The 19,669-nt window shown below is 30.3% G+C and overlaps 2 protein-coding genes across 2 annotated transcripts in view; one reads left to right on the top strand and one right to left on the bottom strand.

Annotated features, from left to right (window-relative positions):
* The window catches only part of LOC148313636 (dopamine D2-like receptor), a 487,962-nt gene that overhangs the window by 255,582 nt on the left and 212,711 nt on the right, over positions 1-19,669 (bottom strand). The gene's annotated exons all lie outside the window — the stretch shown is intronic.
* Positions 1-19,669, top strand: part of fs(1)M3 (female sterile (1) M3) — a 65,695-nt gene that overhangs the window by 15,602 nt on the left and 30,424 nt on the right. Inside the window, exons 9-14 of the mRNA XM_088260470.1 lie at positions 736-971; positions 3,321-3,448; positions 4,854-5,021; positions 5,868-6,221; positions 14,395-14,699; positions 17,068-17,184. Coding sequence (XP_088116596.1) covers positions 736-971; positions 3,321-3,448; positions 4,854-5,021; positions 5,868-6,221; positions 14,395-14,699; positions 17,068-17,184 — 1,308 coding nt within the window. The remainder of the gene's footprint in view (positions 1-735; positions 972-3,320; positions 3,449-4,853; positions 5,022-5,867; positions 6,222-14,394; positions 14,700-17,067; positions 17,185-19,669) is intronic.

The raw sequence follows: 19,669 nt of genomic DNA, 5'->3' as shown, positions 1-19,669 counted from the left end.
AAATATAAACAAAAACATTCAATAATAGCCAGAATGGTGACCACTAGACAAGTGTATAAAATTTTTTCCTAGCCAGTTAAATGCATATAGTATATTGGCTCAAAATTATTGTGTTTATCATTGTTCCACCAAGTGTGTGCCGCGGCACACTGGTGTACCGTGGTTGGTGTTCCGTGGAAAAAAGTCTAGTTTCGTGAAAATAACACAATTGCTCCAAATTTGGATTTCCTGTGCTCAGTAAGTAGGCTCATATTTCGCATTAAATAAAATATGTTAAACATGTATCCATCATATGGTCAATATGTACCTTTGAATTTTTTTCAATTTGGTAGGTGTACCTTGAATAGAAAAATATTGCGGAAAACTGGTATATATGAATCTTTCAAATAGTTAAACATGTAACGATTCACTTTAAATATATTTTTTTCTAACCCATGCTTATGCTTACCCAATAGAGAAAAGGGAACTGCATGTATACAAAAAATGTTATTTTGGTAAATATTACAGTTAGAGGGAAGAGGGATCAACCCGATATTTTTACCAGATTTTTCCAAAACAATTAACATCCAATCACGTGGAATGTCTTATATTTTACAGCAAATTTGACATTACTTTATAATTACTGAATATATCCATATACATGTAGTAATTATCTCGCTTCATTAGATTCCACTCAAAGTTTAGGCGATATTTTGTAGGGAAATTATTTTCAGAGCGCCTTGATTGCTGTCGTAGGTAATTTCTCAAGATGTCTCGTTCACAAAGGGGGTATCCGTGCCGCAGATAATTGCTCAAAGAGTTAATGGTCTCCGAGCCGATGGGATTATCTCCTCATCATCACACAGGCTCGGCGGGAACGTTTCGCTGCATTTCCAGGACGCTGTGGTCCGCAAGGACGTCAATTACTTTGGAGACGGGGATTGCAAAATTATCAAGGAAATTGAGGACTCAGCAGTACGAAAAACTGGAAAGTATGTCAAATATTCAAGATTAAATTTTTTGCCATTTTTAGACTTTTGTTTCTTTGGTCAATTGAGGACTTAACAGTAAAAAAACTGGAAAGTTTGTCAAATTTCTTGATGAAATTTTTTGACATTTGCTTCTTAAATATCTTTAAGTTGGAATTGAGAACTCATCACTACGAATAACTGGAAATTATGTCAAATATATATATTTTTCATTTTTTACTTTTCTTTCTAATATACGCTTATCTAGAAGTTGGAATCGAGGACTTATATATAAAAATCTGGAAAGTATGTATAATATTTTTATTTCGGTTTTCTCACTTTTACATCTAAAATATCTTCAAGTTTATCAAAAAATGGAGATTTTTTAAACATGCATGTAAAAGGCAATTTTTTATTATGTACTATTACCAGTTGTTGTATTCCTCCATGCATTGCTGTGGCTCAGTCAGGTTAAATAGAAAAAAACGCACATTTATAATAGTTTAATTTTAAAATACTCGTTAAGCAATAATTTTTTTTTAAATGTGAAACAATAATCTAATCGAAAACATTAAAAGTGACAACAGGGGTCAAAATAAGCTGTCCGTCATAAACAATGTGTATTTTTTAGCATGTTGCTATTACTTTCAACAGATGGCACTGCCATAGATATAAAAAAGCTATATTAAAACAAAACATGGTTTTATTTATCACAAGTTTATAAAAATAAATATAAAATACACGAGCAATCGAATGCAACGTTGTTTCAAAATTTGACATTGGGAGGTTTAAGATTTTGACCCATTACGTTTTCATTTATGTTGATTTGTCAGCACCGTATACTACTGACCTTTTTTTGCACCCAATGGTGCAAAGGGCACTGTATCAGATGAATGCAATGTTAAGTTTATCGTTAATTATATGACATCAAGGCAATCAGTTCTTGGTAACAGAATAATTTTCCAGGGTAATAGGCTAAGAAAATCTGTATGAAGATGCCCTGAAAGATTACTAAAGAAAAATAGCTTTATTTTATTACACGGCGTCCTAATAGGGGGTTGAGGACCAACAAATAGCTATAATGCCAAAGAATCTCGGCATAAAGTAACTTTAAGTCATTACAACTCCGCAAATTAAGTAAATAGGAGTAGTCACGTTTTGGTGATTAAATCTACAGCGGCATTGAATTCTGACCTTTCTTAATTCCATTGCTAAAATATATGACTCAAGTTAAAAAGTGAGTATTGGATATCCGTTTTCCGGAGATATTTTTTCGGTTTACTAATATCATACCCCATCTAACAGTGAAAAACCGTCGAAGGAAAAAGAAAATTTAAAATTAAATTGAAACAGTTATCTCTCACGTTTTATTTTGAACATGGTAACAAATAAACGGAAATTAAAGAAAATCGTTACTATGTCATATCATTAAATTTTATTGTTCCTCATTCCGTTGAACCATCTTTTTCTATAACTTTTTTTTGACATGAAATTTCACTACAGAAATAGATTTTTGTAAGTAAATTCAAGTTACCCGGTCACTATTTAAATCAAATAAACGTGATAAGAACTGTGTAGTTTTTGTTTAATTAAAAAAATTTATATATACTTGCGCATTTTTGTGATTCTAGCTTTAAAATTAGAATCACACTTTTTTAAGCTTTTTACAAAGCTCATTTAAACCACTAATTACAACAAAAAAAAAACAGAAAAAGTAGCTTATCTAAGGTTACTATTAAAACTCCAAGTGTAACGACTAATGGTACCGGAACGATTGATGATGAGGAAGACTGAAACGCGCTGTTGGAAACAATTATTTATTTGTAAAAATCATAAAATAAACGCCAATAAATTGAGTCGAAGCACGATTTTGCGCTTCTTAACAGTACTGAGTAAAAACACAAAGCAAACACGTCACCAAACCGATCAATTTATACTCAGTACTGAAACTCAAAGGACAAAGAACGCGACGATGTATTACTTTTAAATCCATATCTTATCTGACCCGAAAAATTGGTCCTCCACTCTTTATATACTAGTTTAAAGCAGTTACGTGTAGTGGGGAAAATATCGTTAATAAATGAAAGTCAATGATCTGCGTCACTTTGCTCTTCTCGAATACATTTATGAATACATAATCTAATTATAAAAGATACACAAATTCTTATAAACTGCACTAATTTTGAAAGCACCTGCAAAAAGACATATTGTTTTTAATATTCTTAAAGATATGACAATGTCTATCCATTACCTAGGCCAAGTTGTGTTATCAGTATTGAAATTAAATGAAATATGAAATAAAACTATTGAATAGATAAATTTGGAAGAAACAGCAAGATTTTTAAAATATTCTTTTAAAATATCTTTTTTCAGATACCTTATTAAAGGGAAAAAAATATTCACAGACCAATTAATTGTAAAAAATATTAAAACCGACTCAATAAATAACATTGCTATGAGAGATGTCATTCTAAAAAATCGTCAAAACGTACACTTTACAGGTAAATATAAACCGCGTTTAATTATTTCATGAACATATTTAATCATTTCATATTCAAATTGACCATCTTACGCAAGGACTTATTTAAATTTAATAAATCATTTAATTTACGTAAGTTTAATATAAAATAAATATTTATTATATTTACGAAGTTAAAATATTATTTTTTGGTGAAAATTTTTGTCTTGGTCAAAGACGAAGATGAATATGGCTATATAATAAGTATTTACGAGGCTGATGATCGTCATAGGCTGGTTTAAGTGATCAGTTTACACACGTGTAACATTCACCAATTCTACACATTATTGACCACACTACTCAAATTCTTGGAAGTTCTATATATATGAACCAGTTTCGAAACGTGGTTCTTGAATCACTAGAACTTTACTTGAGACATCTATTGGTGAGATGAAGTAATCATCATTTAATGATAGCTTCGTAAATATTATTAATGAAAAAAACTATTCAATGCGACATCTTGAGTGTATATAAATCCTTGGTCAAAATTCTGGGTCTGTCCACGTAAAGGTTCTTTTTTATATTGATATCTCAATAGAAATAAAGAAGAATATGGAAATTCGGGTGTTTGTAGGGCTTTCAAACTCTCGTAGGCTCGTTTAAGTGATCACTGTTAACGAAAGTAAGGTACTGCCAAATAAAAAAATGCATTAGATAATATCGATGACCATTTTATCAACTAGAATAAGATAACAACTTTGTTACTTTTTCCACATTGATTTTATTTGACCAGCAACCGGGTTTCGTCGTAACCGACATCACTACCCTGATGATGTCGGTTACGACGAAACCCGGTTGCTGGTAAAATAAAATTCATGTGTAAAAAGTTGCAGTTATTTTATTCTACAAAATGCAGTTCCAACAAGAAATGTCAGTACAAAACTTAAATTTTATCATATTATTTTTTTGAGATCTCATCAAAGATGAAGATGAATATGGAAGTCTGTGCATTTACAGGGCTGACGACCGTCATAGGCTGGTTAGAGTGATCACTTTACACACGTGTAACATTCACCAATTATACCCATTATTGACAACCACACTACTCAAATTCTTGGAAGTTCTATATATAATATATGAACCAATTTTTAAACAATTATTCTCGAATCACTAGAACTTCTCTAGAGACATCTATTGGTGAGATGAAAAGAAGCTTTTTATTGAGCACAAACTATTTTTATTAGTAAGTGAGGTCCGAATCCCAATCCAGATTTTCTGAACAAGTATTTGGGCACACTTAAAATGTTGTAAATTAAATATTATCAACTGTTTATGCGTCTTCAACTATGCGACGCGATTGTTTGTGAAATTTTATATGTATTCAAGTTAATGTTTTTTTTATCACATAAAAATATTAACCACTTCACTTTTGTCCTGTTTTATTTAAGGTGAAATAAAGCTAGATAAAGTTATCATATCTGGTGACTTGGAAGCCCAATGTGATATTACAACCAAAATTATAAACGATATTGATATGGCACAATTTTTTAATGATGCGGCAAGGGTCAATCTTCCAACATCACTTCAATCTCTTATTTTCCATAACTCCGTATTGGGTAAATATTAAATACATGACTTTATAAGCCTTTGTTATAAATTTAAGCAATTACGAAATTTTATCGTTAAATTATTTAACAGATAAAGTATACATACATTATGAAAATTAAGAGCATTATTTCCCAGTATTTAGATTCAATTTATTTACTGATTATTAAATCAACTTAGACAAAATTATTAATAAATTTTGGCTGTACATTAAAACTTCTAATTTCAGGAGAGTAGTCCACTCATGAACAGCTGATTACAGTTTTAAATCGTTTTGATGACTGCTTTCCTAAAACAATTGGTGTTAATTTGAAATCCATATTTAAGTGAATTCATTAAATCATTTGTAATAATGACGTTATCATATGTAATATTTGTCCACCTCCCTAGTGTAATTGTTAGCTAACGTGTTATAGGCCACAGATTTGATTCCCGGGGGGGTCGACTAAATAATAGTGATTTTTCACTAACATATTTAGTTTTTATTTCCCTAGTACCTCAAGCGCAGGAGTGATCACCTTGCCTTCACGTGATCACTCCTGCGTAAACGATGCAGTGCCCTATGCACCATTGGGTCCGGATAAGGGTTAGAACAATAATAAAGTGTTTCGATATAAATATCAACAACGTTTATTAAATTATTTTAATTCAATATTAAACTGAAGAAAAATAAAGTCAATTTAAATCATTTTGACGAATAATATAAATAAAGTTTGTAATTACGTAATCGCTAACATTGTTTTGTCTAATTATTCTACTTTTTTTATTATTATGCTGGAATGCCGTTCCACTGCGTTACATGAAAAAAGTTCTGTATAATATTAAACCACTGTTATATGAATATTATCATTTTACAGCTGATGAAATTTACGTACAAAGAGGGATTCTTTCTGACATAACGTCTGCAATTGAAAACGGATTCTCAATAACGGACATTTACGTGAAAGAAAACGCATTTTTAAATAACGTCTACAATCTCAAAGCAGTAAACCAAATCAATTTTGATGAATACATTGGTCTGGTCGTGAAAAAGTCATTACCAAATCTTGTCGAAGGTCCTAAAACTTTCAAAGGACTGGTCAAGGTTAAGGATAATTTCATAACGAAGACTATAAATGGATTTCCCCTGGAGAAAATAATGAATGAGGCTCTAATGAAGTCTGGCGATCAAGTTATAACCAGCAGACATACTTTTGGCGATGTATACGCAGGTTTGTAAGAACATATATAAATATTATATGTATGTTTATTCCACCGACAAGACACACAAGGTGGCTTGGCGGGGTTCCTGCAATTTAGGAAAAAAATAATGTCAATCAAATTTTAAATGAATGTACATATGTATTTATATGTTTATACGAGTATAAACATAGTAAACAAATTAATGATAAAATAAAATAAATAAAACAAAAACTTATGTAAATATAATTAACTTTATCCTTAAAGCGTTACATTAAGTTGAGAAAACCTGCATTTATATACATGCGAGTATAAGAAATTTGAGGTTATATGTAGATTTCATTTATTTTTTAACTGAATCAATTCTGATCCTTTTTACTTATCAATAAATAAAAATTATTCGATTTTACATGTTTTGGAAAAATCCTCATTTGTTTTTATCAAAATTTACGTCTGTAAATATTTAAATGAATTATAATCCATGTGCCATATAAACCTTACAGACTTGCACACTTCACTTCAAGGTTTGGAAATAAAGATGAATGATGGTTTTTGTGAAGGTGTTTTCTTACAGACAGTAAAAAACAATTATTTTTTTTCTGCATTATGTTATCTTAAAATTTTGAATTCATGACATGATTTTGCTTGCCTGTTACTAGCGATGTGTAAAGAAATGTTAGCTTTTAAATGTTAAATGTTAGACATATCAGTCGTTAAACATTCAACTCGCATGTGACTTTATTCGAGAAATAGAAAAAATGTGTGGAGAACATATCGCTCACTCCTTTTCAGAACGTCATAAATCAAAACACTTGATTTTTCAGGAGAACGTTTTTAAAGTTTAAAAATATATTAGAATGTATTAAAAATAAATATCAAGCCACTTATTAAACTTTTTACTGTGCAACATATTATTTTAGGTAAAACCTGAAGGTTTTTTCACCATTTGAAAATTATTTAATATATTTTTTTTTAAATATTAAACATGCAAAAAAAACACTTTTTGCCCTGTAGTGGGTAAATATTAAGTTAAAAATATGCCTCTTTTGGTGGGATATAGTACATTTTCTGGGCATTCCGAAAACATGCACAACTGAAAATTGACGATTTTTGATTTATGACGTTCTTGAAAGGAGTGAGCGATATAACCTTTTCTTTTTTCAACTATTAGAGCACACAGCTTTTAAAAAACAGAGCTCCAATTGTCAAAAAAGAAAAAATCATTTTCCACTAAGAATCCGTTAAAAATACCAAAAGTAAATTTACTTGGAATAGGATTTAAAGATTTATATAAAGCTATGTATTACAACCCCATTTTATCTCAAGAAAGTGCACCAGTGAGTTCTTTACAATCCTCGTGTGGTTTTCAATAGGAAATTAAAGTTTTCTTACAGCTATATTACATCGTTACTACATTCACAAATCCTGTCCTAATTTTTCAATTTGAGTTTAAAATTTTGCCAAAAATTCAATAAAATCAAAACATTATATGACATGCATTTAAAAAATAAAAAAATTAAAAAACACATTTTTTTCATGAACAAATTATTTTTTCAATGATTTTTGCTTTTGTTTTGTGCCATTTTTTTAAAAATCTTTATCATTTAAAAATTAAACTTTGATTATAACCACTTTTATTTTTGAAATACTTTTTCTGTCACTTTCAGAAATAAATAAATATCCATCCCAGAGTATGATTATCAAAGAGTTTACTGTAACTGGTTGTAAAAAGTACCAAAACCATAATATTAATGTTTACGTTTACGCATTCAACTATTATCGTGGTTTGTTTGTAATCAGATTTTATTATAAATTATTAATTTAAATTATTTAATTTAGTATTAATTTACGTTTTACAATAAATAAATAAATCACTTACTCAAATACTCGTTCGATTCTCCAAACATTGTAATCTAAAATGTAAAGAAATTTTGATGTCGCTTACCTGAAACAAAAAAAAAACAAAATTAGTTTACTTTTACAAATTTCCAAATCCAAAAATCTAAATGTAAAGATATATTATTTTTTACATCTCATCAAAGATGAAGAAGAATATGGAAGTCTGGGCATTTACAGGGCTGACGACCGTCATAGACTGGTTTAAGCGATCACTTTATACACGTGTAACATTCACCAATTCTACCCATTATTGACAACCACACTACTCAAATTCTTGAAAGTTCTATATACATGAACCAATTTAGAAACATTGTTCTTGAATCACTAGAACTTCACTAGAGACATCTATTGGTGAGGTGAAAAGAAACTTTTTATTGAGCAGGAACTCTTTTATTAGTATGTGAGGTCCGAATCCTGGATTATAATCACATACTCGTACATGAGAAACGCCAGAAAATATCACTTTCATTTTTATTAGCTTATAAGCTTAAATAAGCTTTATAAAGCTTTGTTAGCTTCAATAAGTAAATAATTAAATTATATATTTGGCAAAAAAAAAGATGATACTTGACTGAATGCAGATCTTCTAGACAAATGATGTACCTATAAAAAGATGTATCTTGATGTTCATATGGTTAAATAAAAAAGAATACAAAGCAGAGATAAATAAATCAATAAAATTAAGAACGGTGTGAAGACAGTTAGGACATATGAAAGGAATGAGTCAAGAAAGAACATTTAAAAAAAATATAAGGCAAAAGTAGTTGAAAATTGGGGCAGCGTATGATCGAGGAAAACTGCGTGTTTAAGTATGTCAAATATTTTAAAGTGGTCAGGTCAGGAGCCGGAATAATAGGCAGCTAAGGCGGTTGAATAAGGAGACGAAAGCATGAATGTGGAAGAGGCAAATATTGTTTTCAAAGACAGAGTAGTATGGCGTGTTGTGTGGCGTGATGGTTTGCTAGTTAGTTACTATTTAGTGAGAATAAAAGTTTTAAAAATACAAAAATTAAAAAAAATTACGTATTTATTCAATTGGTTTTTTAGTCAGTTTGTATTTTTTCTTTGCATCAAAAAAATGTTTGTTTTATTTCAAAATAAATAAATAATGTTGAAACTTAAATTGAAAATATGGCCTCATAATATATCAAAGGTTTTCCTCCAGCATCGTAGCAAAAAAGCTTTGTGGAACTGAAACCTCGCGGCGCCTTTACGTTCTTAGTTCGAGGAACTTTTGATGCTCTCTAACAATAGAAAAGTCTATCAGTTAAACATGCCCTCTGCAATACATGAACTCCTGGTAGCTGCAAAATATATCAGCGGAATATATAACTATAAAAGAAGATGAAAAGTGACATCGACATCGGTATATTTTTAAAGCATTTTTTTGCAGACACACTCGCATATTAAAAGCTAAAATAATAAAATGAAAAGGATATTTATTGGCATTTCTCATTAATGTGATTATAATCCAGGATTCGGACATCACATACGAATAAAAGAGTTTCTGCTCAACACAAGCAGCTTCTTCATCTCACCAATAGATGTCTCTAGTGAAAATTCAAGTACAATCTTTCGAAATTGGATATATATACATATATATATATATGTATATATATATATATATATATATATATATATATATATATATATATATATATATATATATATATATATATATATATATATATATATATATATATATATATATATATATATATATATATATATATATATATATATATATATATATATATATATATATATATATATATATATATATATATATATATATATATATATATATATATATATATATATATATATATATATATATATATGTATATATTTCGAACTTCCAAGAATTTGTGTAGTGTCAACCATGGGTATAGTTGGTAAATATAACACGTGTGTAAAGTGATCACTTAAACCACTCTATGAAAGTCGTTAGCGTCGTAAAATGCCCAGACTTTCATTTTCTTCTTCATCTATGTTGAGATGTCAAAAAAGAATGAAGGATTTAATATAATTGAGTTTTCAAACTTAATCCGACTCTATAAGCTCTAAAGCCCTCACATCTCTAAAGTCAAATAGTCTCTCTCACACACAATGCTGTCAAAAGTGAGTGAAGCTCTATTATACTATCAAGCCTTCTATGAATCGGCAACTTGGCTCATTGTTCGCGATGATACTTTGAACTGAGTTAACTCTTCTGTAAGAATATCAAAAATTGTCGCGTCTGAAATTGTTCAGAATCGATCAATATTGAACCCATTCAATTGAAAAACCAGAAATTCTTAATATTCAAACAACCCATAACAGCGCTTAGTGCAAGCAGTTTTGAAGAAATGTATGCAGAATTTAAAAACCCTATTTTATTAGATTTAAGTTTTGTACTAACATTTCTTGGTGAGACTGCATTTTGAATTTTTTCAACGTAAATTTTATGCGACCAGCGACCGGGTTTCGTATTTTAACAATACATTTTTCATTATTATATGGTTCATATTTTTTTGACATCTCATCAAAGATGAAGAAGAATATGGAAGTCTGTGCATTTACGGGGCTGACGACCGTCATAGGCTGGTTTAAGTGATAACTTTACACACGTGTAACAATTACCAATTCTCCCCATTATTGACAACCGCACTACTCGAATTCTGGAAAGTTCTATATGTATGAACTAATTCAGAAACATTTTTATTGAATCACTAGAACTTCACTAGAGACATCTTTTGTTGAAATGAAATGAAGCTTTTTATTGAGCAGAAACTCTTATACCAGTATGTGAGGTCCGAATCCTGGATTATAATCACACACATAAGAAACGCCAGAAAATATCATTTTCATTTTTATGATTTAAGCTTTTAATTTGACCAAATAATTTATTTACAACATTTTGAGTGTGTCCAAATGCTTGTTCACAAATCTAAATTATCTCCAATCATTGGAGTTATTTTTCATGTTATTTTTTTACATCTCAACAAAGAATTATTCTTCTTCATCTTTGATGAGATGTCAAAAAATAATATGAAAAATAATTTCTTTAATTAGAGATAATCCAGATTTGTGAAGAAGTATTTGAACACACTTAAAATGTTGTTTATTATATCGTTCAATTCATTGGGATTATTCACCCAACAGATGACACACCATGTTGGATGATCTATAATGGGCAGAACGGTAAATAAACGTGACACAAGTGTATAAAATGATCACTTAAAATTGCTAAATGCTAAGTCGTAATACTCAGACTTCTATCTTTATTTGTATAAAAACGATAAATGTTTCGCGTGAATTTGAGACATTTATAAAATGGATATTATCTTTATAGATCATGGTTATCAATTTTAACGATGTTTTTGTATCACAGAGTGCTACACTTTTATTTGAGTGTGGTAATTTCTACAATATTCATTTTAAAAGTAGGAATCTTTCATTTGAAGTGATAAAATGTATGAATTGAATATCAATAGAGATTCCTCAAAACATCAACCCACAATTAAAATATTATAAAGTAATGTATGTAACATGGTCATTCACTTAGAACGTTGAATATGTTTCATTGATACCAAGAGAAGTAATTTTATAACTAATTAAGTTTTTATAACTTTTGCGTTAATTAAGAGCTTAATTTCCGTGACAAATAAACAACACATGTTTAATTAGTCTTAAAGAAGAAGCTGTTGGCTTCAAAACAAGTCGATGTTATAAATACAAGTATGATAAGTTTCATATTGATTTTAAAACAAAGTTATATTTTAAGCAATAAAATGAAAAACCGGAATATTAGTGCCTTGAATATACAGTTCACCCCTTTATAACGTTAGGAAAGGTACCGGACGAAACGTTATAGGGGGTTAAAAAATTGTATTTTATTTTTACTATCGGAAATGACAATGAAATTTAAAATTGTATAATGTGCCCTCCGATAACGTAGTACCTATCAATACATTATAAGGAAATTTACTGTAAATTGTAGAGTAAGAATAGTTTAGAAATAATTCACATTATTTTTTGTGTGTCCAAATCTTTTTTAATAGATTTATATTATCCACTGACACTTCGTGATGGAATTGCATTTTTAATTTATTATTAGATTAAAACCAATATTTTTAGCTTTTCCACTTTTTTATTTGACCAGCGACTGGGTTTCGTCGTTGCCGACATCATTAGACTGTTCATCACCAGTCTGATGATGTCGGCAACGACGAAACCCGGTCGCTGGTCAAATAAAAAAGTGGAAAAGCTAAAAATATTGGTTTTAATCTAATAATAAATTCTAAATCTTTTCTAACAAATCTGGGTTTCTCTACTTGAATCTTAGTTATATTAACATCACAATAAATATGAAGAATAATATAAATGTCTGGATATTTACAGAGCTTACGACCTGTCAAAGGCTAGTTTCAGTGATCACTTTATATAGTGTTACATTCATCTTTCTACCCATGATTGACAACCCCACCATTCAAACTTGTAGAATTTTCACAAAAAATGGATGAACTACTTAATTTATTAATTTTTAGTGAGTTATATATGGCATTTATCCTATATTCTTATCTTATGCTCATTTTACATAATTAGAATTTAGTTTGATATTCACTTAACCATTTGACTGCTGAGAAGTAATATATTGACTCTTGTATACTTTAAAAAACATCCATATACTGAAGTTCTTCGGCGTCGAAATACCGACAAAACATTAAAAAAAAAATGTAAAAACTTTTTTTCATCTCCCTTCAATCCACTTCATTTGAAATGAACCATTTTTGCAAACAAATATTCAACATATTATTTTTTGACATCTTAACAAAGATGAAGAAGAATATGGTATATAAGTCTGAGCATTTACGGGGTTGGCGATTCCAAATTCTTCTTCATCTTTGAGGAGATGTGAAAAAATAATATTAATAATACTCCTATAATTGGAGATAATCCAGATTTGTGAACAAGTATTTGGATACACTCAAAATGTTGTAAATTTTCAACAATTTGAGCATACTTTAAAGAAAAATTTCAGCAGTTAAACGGTTAAAACCCAATTCAATAAAAAAATTATAAAATATTACACACATTTCCAAGAATTGTTTCATAATTAATCAAGTTATTTGTGTTAAAAACCTCTCTCTAAAATCAGTTATTAGCTAAAACGATCCCGATCGCTTTGGCGCAATCTCTCGAAACACCCGGTACCAATCATTTCCGGGTATCATAAAATAATACCGATTTACAACTTTTACTTCCGGTTAGTGGGCGGGATCCTGAAATATGGAAGACTGCTTCCCATAACGGAACACGCCTTACTCAACATTTCCCATGAAAGTTAAAGAATTGTTTCCATGGGAATCGAACTTATCATCGGAATAAACGATTAATTTTTATCGACATATCAAGATAGGTGTAGAAGAATATGGAAGTCTGGGTCTTTACCAAGCTTACGACCCGATCTTACGATCATAGGCTGTTTTATAAATTTAATGTAAATACAATATTTTGAGTGTGTCCAAATACTTGTTCACAAAATCTGGATTATCTCTAATTACGGGAGTTAAATATATGAAGAAACTTATGGGTGTCTGGGCATTTACGGGGCAGGTTATTAACGACCATTTTATTTACGACTGTCATAGGCTGGTTTAAGTAATCACTTTACACTCGTGTTACATTCACCAATTCTACCCATGATTGACAACCACACTACTCAAATTCTTGGAACATGTATTTATATTGTTCAAATTCGAAACACTATGAAACACTTGAATCACTAGAATAACACTATACACATCTATTGGTGAGATGAAATAATCTTTTATTGAGCAGAAACCCTTTCATTTGTAGGTGAGGTTCGAATACTGGATTATATTTATATATATATGAGAAACGTTAGAAAATATCCATTTCATTTTATTATTTTAGCTTATGATTTGACCAGTTATTTTATTTACAATATTTGGAGTATGTCCAAATACTTGTTCACAAATCTGGATGAAACCAGCCTATGACGGTCATAAGCCCCTCAAATGCCCAGACTTCCACATTCTTCTTCATCTGTATTGAGATATCAAAAAATAATAAGCTAAATAAATCCTATAATTGGAAATAATCCTGATTCGTGAACAAATATTTGGACACACTCAAAATGTTGTTAATAGAGTTATTTCTTTGAATCATTCATATTGTGTCATTTTTTCTTATAAAATTTCATATAATATTTATACCATATAAACCTTGGAGGTTTGCTCGCTTTACCTCACGATTAAAAATAAAATAATAATCGGAGTCCTTGCGATGTTTTTCTTTCAGATAATCTAGAGTCCAAGGCAATTAACGAAATAGATTGCCAGCAGTTTATTGACATACGAGATCCTGAAATTATAATCAATTCCAACGTATCGTTCGATGAGTTGGCACTTCGGGATACTGACCTTAATCTGGGAATCCCGTGTGACCTCGAACAAGTTATAAATACACTCCGTGAACTTCCCCGTACAAGTTGGAATCAAGTTCACGTCGAGGGGTCAGTTTATTGGGCAGAACCCGGTGGCGACTGGTCAAGGCTGTTCGAGAAGGCTGTATTGCGAGGAAAGGAAGCTTTTATCGACTCAGAAGTAAGTACAGAAAGCTGTCCCACCGCATTCCCAGATCTGATACAGAAGCATCTAAGCTCCTTGACAGACCTACTCTTACAAAGCATTTTTTTAAACTAATTTATTGAAAATGTGAAACAAAAAATTGTATGCCGATTTTACTGTGAATTGACATTTAAAAACTATACATCAATATACATGTCACTGCCAATTAAAATAAATGCAAGAAGTTATTACAGAGGAATATCTCATAACGAGCACCTCTCATAACGAGGAAAAGTCGTGAAGTAGTGTTAGTAAGTGGTATTACACAAAGTGATTAAATGATTAGGAAACTGTTATATTACCATATAACAATGTTAACAAAGCTTTTAAAATACAAAATATAATAACGAGATACATATTTTCTAGTGATTAAATTTCCCCATACTTCATTTTACTTTAAGTATACTTACAACATTTTGAGTGTGTCCAAATACTTGTTCACAAAATCTGGATTATCTCCAATTGCAGGAGTAATTTTCATATTATTCATATTATAACTTCCAAGAATTTGAGTAGTGTGGTTGTCAATAATGGGTAGAATTGGTGAATGTTACACGTGTGTAAAGTGGCCACTTAAACCAGCCGATGACGGTCGTCAGCCCTGTAAATGCCCAGACTTCCATATTCTTCTTCATCTTTGATGAGATGTCAAAAAATAATAAGTGTACTTACTGTTATTTATTTTAATCAATCATGTTATATCCTTTTTTGTATTGAATAAAATAAAATGTTTTTAATTTTTTCACATCTCAACAAAGATGAAGAAGAATATGGAATTCCGGGTATTTACGGGACTTACGATCGTCATAGGGTGGTTTAAGCGATCACTTTACACACGTGTAACATTCACCAATACTACTCACGATTGACAACCAAACTAATGAAATTCTTGGAACTTCCATATAAATGGTTTAATTTCGAAACATAGTGCTTGAATCACTAGAATTTCTCTAGGGGCATCTATTGATGAGACGAAAGAAGCTTTTTATCTAGTAGAAAAAAATTTGAAAATAAAAATAATTTATGTAGCCATTTTCGTAAAATACTACCTCAAGGGCGTATTTAGCTGTGAATATGTGGTATACTCCCAGCTTAATACGTCAACATTCATTGTATCCTTTTTATTTCATACCAGTTTTCTCTGAGAGCCTTACGCCAATTATTTTTACAAATTTCCCCCTCAAATGTCCTTACTTGCCGAGAATGTGGTTTTTCCTACACATCTAATGGCTTGGCACGCAAAACTAGCTTTTAAGGTGGAAATGGACTTTTGATGACCGGAGCACTTACGAAAACATGTTTACATAATACGATATTAGCAAAACTCCGAGGCAGGAACAAAAGGCTTGGTTATTAAATAATTTTGCGACACGCGACAATAGCATGGAGACGGTTTATACGTATTCAAAGAGAGACTATTCACTTAGTTTTAGTTGAATTTATGTTTAAAACAAATTTTTATGTGCTTTTGGGCACGACCAATCTTCCATTGCATGTGAAACATTACTTAACATCTTAAATACAAAAGAGAAAAGTATTTTCGAGAAGTGTCACCATTTCAACGAGCATTTAGCAATCTGTGATTTCTTGATTATTTGCAATTGACACCATCCTCTCACATGACACAAAAAACGCATATTTTCACTTTCATATTTATTTAATATTTCCCTGGACTTGTACCCACAAACGCAGAACTGATCAACTTGCCTTCATACATTAAACGATCGAATAAATATTGCGTCGATTTGATGCAGTGCCATATATACCATCGGGTGCATAAGGGTCTGGAGTCGTAGTAGTAGTATTTTCATCAGGAAATCAACTTTTTTAACTCTTTTCTGGATCAAATGGTGCATTCGACATTGCTTTGCATTGACGTCATGATATATTAAATGTTACTTACCATATATTAATGAAAAGTGATTAATCGTGTGGTTCAAACCTATCTTATTCATCTTCAAACCCTTATCCGCACCCGATGGTGCATAGGGCACTGCATCATATAAACGCAGTGTTATCTTGATTGTCAACACATGATGAAAAGGTGATCAGCCGTCCGCTTCAGGTACCAGTCCACGGTAACATTAAATAAATATTATAGTGAAATAATAACTCATTTTTTTGACCCCTCCCCCTGGGAATCGAACCCGGGACAAATTGTGCAGTAGCCGAGCTTGCTGACTATTAATTACACTATGTAGGCGGACATCAGTGCAGTATTTTTTTTTATTAACTAGTACTTGCATACCCACACAAAAAAAACGAATGGCTACCTATATTAAATGTAAAAAAAAATAAGTTAAATTTTAATTATTTTAATGTACTTTAATGTACTTATTTTCAGGTATTTTTCATCAGAAATGTAACTGCAAATGAAGTTGAAGGATCGATTAATTCAATCGATATTGATATTAATTATATTAACGAGGATTCAGTCAAAAGATATGTTCCTTTACCACAGGTAAGAGTAAATATCAAATACTTTAAGGTAAATGAATAAATTGAATTTCATTTTTTGTAATTAATGTACCTTTATTAAGTAAAAAAAACGAAATACACTTATCTAAACTGAGCTTTAATTTTAAATTTTAAATTTACTTGAATTTTTTTAAACTTTAATTTTTAAAATAAGAGTTTATTTCATTAAAAGATTAAATTTATTTCAAAGTCCTTTAAAGTGAAAGCGTTTTTTACGAGTACAATGGCGATAAAGAAAGAGACTCATATGAATTCATAATAACTAGTGTCAACAACGACAAAAGTTCTTTTAAAAAATAGTAGTAACAATATGAACCAGTTTGCGTGGAAAGGTTATAACAGTATCACGTGAAAACAGACTTTCAGTGAGAAAAAAGCGTTTGAACTTTTCAGAGTACTAGCACATTTCCTGTTAGCAACTGCTTGTCCATGTAACTATGTATGATGCTCCTCGTTCCCTGTAACATTTCTTGGTCGCTTGAATCGCTAGTTTTTCGTTACGTTTAAAATTATCTTGAAACTAAACGTGAAATTCTCTCAATCATCTTCCTTTACTACTTATTATGTTTTTTCACTGTTTACCGTATCATTTCCTCTACTTTCTTCAGCGTTTCGAAGCTCTGCTCTTGTTAGTTTAGACAATAACCGTTTGATAATCTAATTTCTGAAATCTGTTTGAAAATAATAATAAAAAATATCACAGAAATAATGCTTTTAATTTTACGCCAGTTAAAAAAAAATGATATGTTACAAAATTGCTTTTCAACATATTTGTAACATTTTTGTATATATGAAAATTTTATTGATATGGGATTAAAGAAGTCTTGGTATTCACAAAGCTTTTGACCTAATATAAACTGGTTTGATTGATAACTTTCATTTAATCCAGTTTACACTGGATTGATGAAAAAAAAACATTTTTTTTCGTTATTTACTTGTTTAAAAATATTAAAAATACATTATTTACTCCGTTGGAATCACCTCTGTAAAATAAAATGATTTAAAATGAATATAAAATAATAATAAAAAACTTTTACTACATTTGAAGATTGACCGATAAAATAAAATTTGGCGTAGAAAAAGAACTTACATTAAAACGATTTTAGTGCTGAATTTATTTCTTATAACTTATACTGAAATTTAAAAAAAAACTGTTTTTTGTAAAAATTGTCATTTTGTCAAGTGTATACAAAATCAACAATATTTTTCTCAAATATTGACCAATTTTAGTATTTTTCTGGTATTGGCGGAAAACATATCAAGCTACTTAAATAAGATGGCAAACCTTTTTAAAAAAACAGATTATTTTTTAATTAAAAATAAATCAAATATATAACAAAAGAGTTATCAATCAACAAAATATATTAAGGTCCTCTAAATTCAGCTTGTTCTGGGAGTTAAAACAAAAAGTAAATTTTCGAATATCGTCACTCTCAATACTTTCAGTTGCAATGTTAGATAATCGCTTTAAACATCACTTTTAGATGAAACCGACATCGTACGAGCAAAAACTATAGGTTCTTACAAACATTAAACATTTTATTTTTTTTTGTTTTTCAAATATTTTTGATGAATCTGAAAATTAAAAACGCACACGCTGCAACCTATCCTACACCTGGCCGCCAAAATTCAACTGCGCTTTCGTCGATAAAGCAAAGTATACTCAAGTCGATATATCAATTCTCATCACTCTAATGGTTAATTAAATGTCTCGAAGATCAAAAAGTAAATGCCACGGCATCCCTGGCATTTTTCTTTTTAATTGAAATCAATGAGCATCCAATTCCACGCTGGCAACAGCGTAATTACTTTTCCTGATTACATTGTACCTTGCGTGGTTAGTTTCCATAAAGTGGTCCATTACTGTTTATGCAGCACTATTTAATAAAACTTAAATTGTATCTCCTGCTGGTTTCTGTTCTCCGGGAGTACAGGATAATGCAACTAATGGAAAGTAATAACCCGCCTGTAAAAAAGGTTTACCAGTCTCAGAGCTCCTCTTAAGCGGAAAAATATAAATCGTTTCGCGTGACTTACTATAGTGCATTTTATCGCTTAGGATAAATTTCAATAGCTATTTACTTCCTAGTTCTTGAGGAATATATAATAAGCAAACAAAATGTTTATTTTTTTTTAAATATCCAATTATACTCTACCATCGCGTTCTAATATTTCTTTACCACAATTAAAATTGGAACAGTTGTCTCTAAATCATTAATCTGAACAGATCACACTAAAAATAAATAAACATTACAAATTATTTTTTGACATCTCATCAAAGATGAAGAAGAATATGGAAGTCTGGGCATTTACGGGGCTTACGACCGTCATAGGCTGGTTTGAGTGATCACTTTACACACGTGTAACATTCACCAATTCTACCCATTATTGACAACCACACTACTCAAATTCTTGGAAGTTCTATATATATGAACCAATTTAGAAACCTTGTTCATGAATCACTAAAA

This window comes from Brachycentrus maculatus, unplaced genomic scaffold (genome assembly GCF_059751285.1).
Source record: "Brachycentrus maculatus isolate JH-2025_06_01 unplaced genomic scaffold, ASM5975128v1 h1tg000007l, whole genome shotgun sequence".
In the NCBI taxonomy this organism is placed as follows: Eukaryota; Metazoa; Arthropoda; class Insecta; order Trichoptera; family Brachycentridae; genus Brachycentrus; species Brachycentrus maculatus.
The sequence above is the reverse complement of the archived record's forward strand: the minus strand, read 5'-3'. Positions and strand labels throughout refer to the sequence as shown.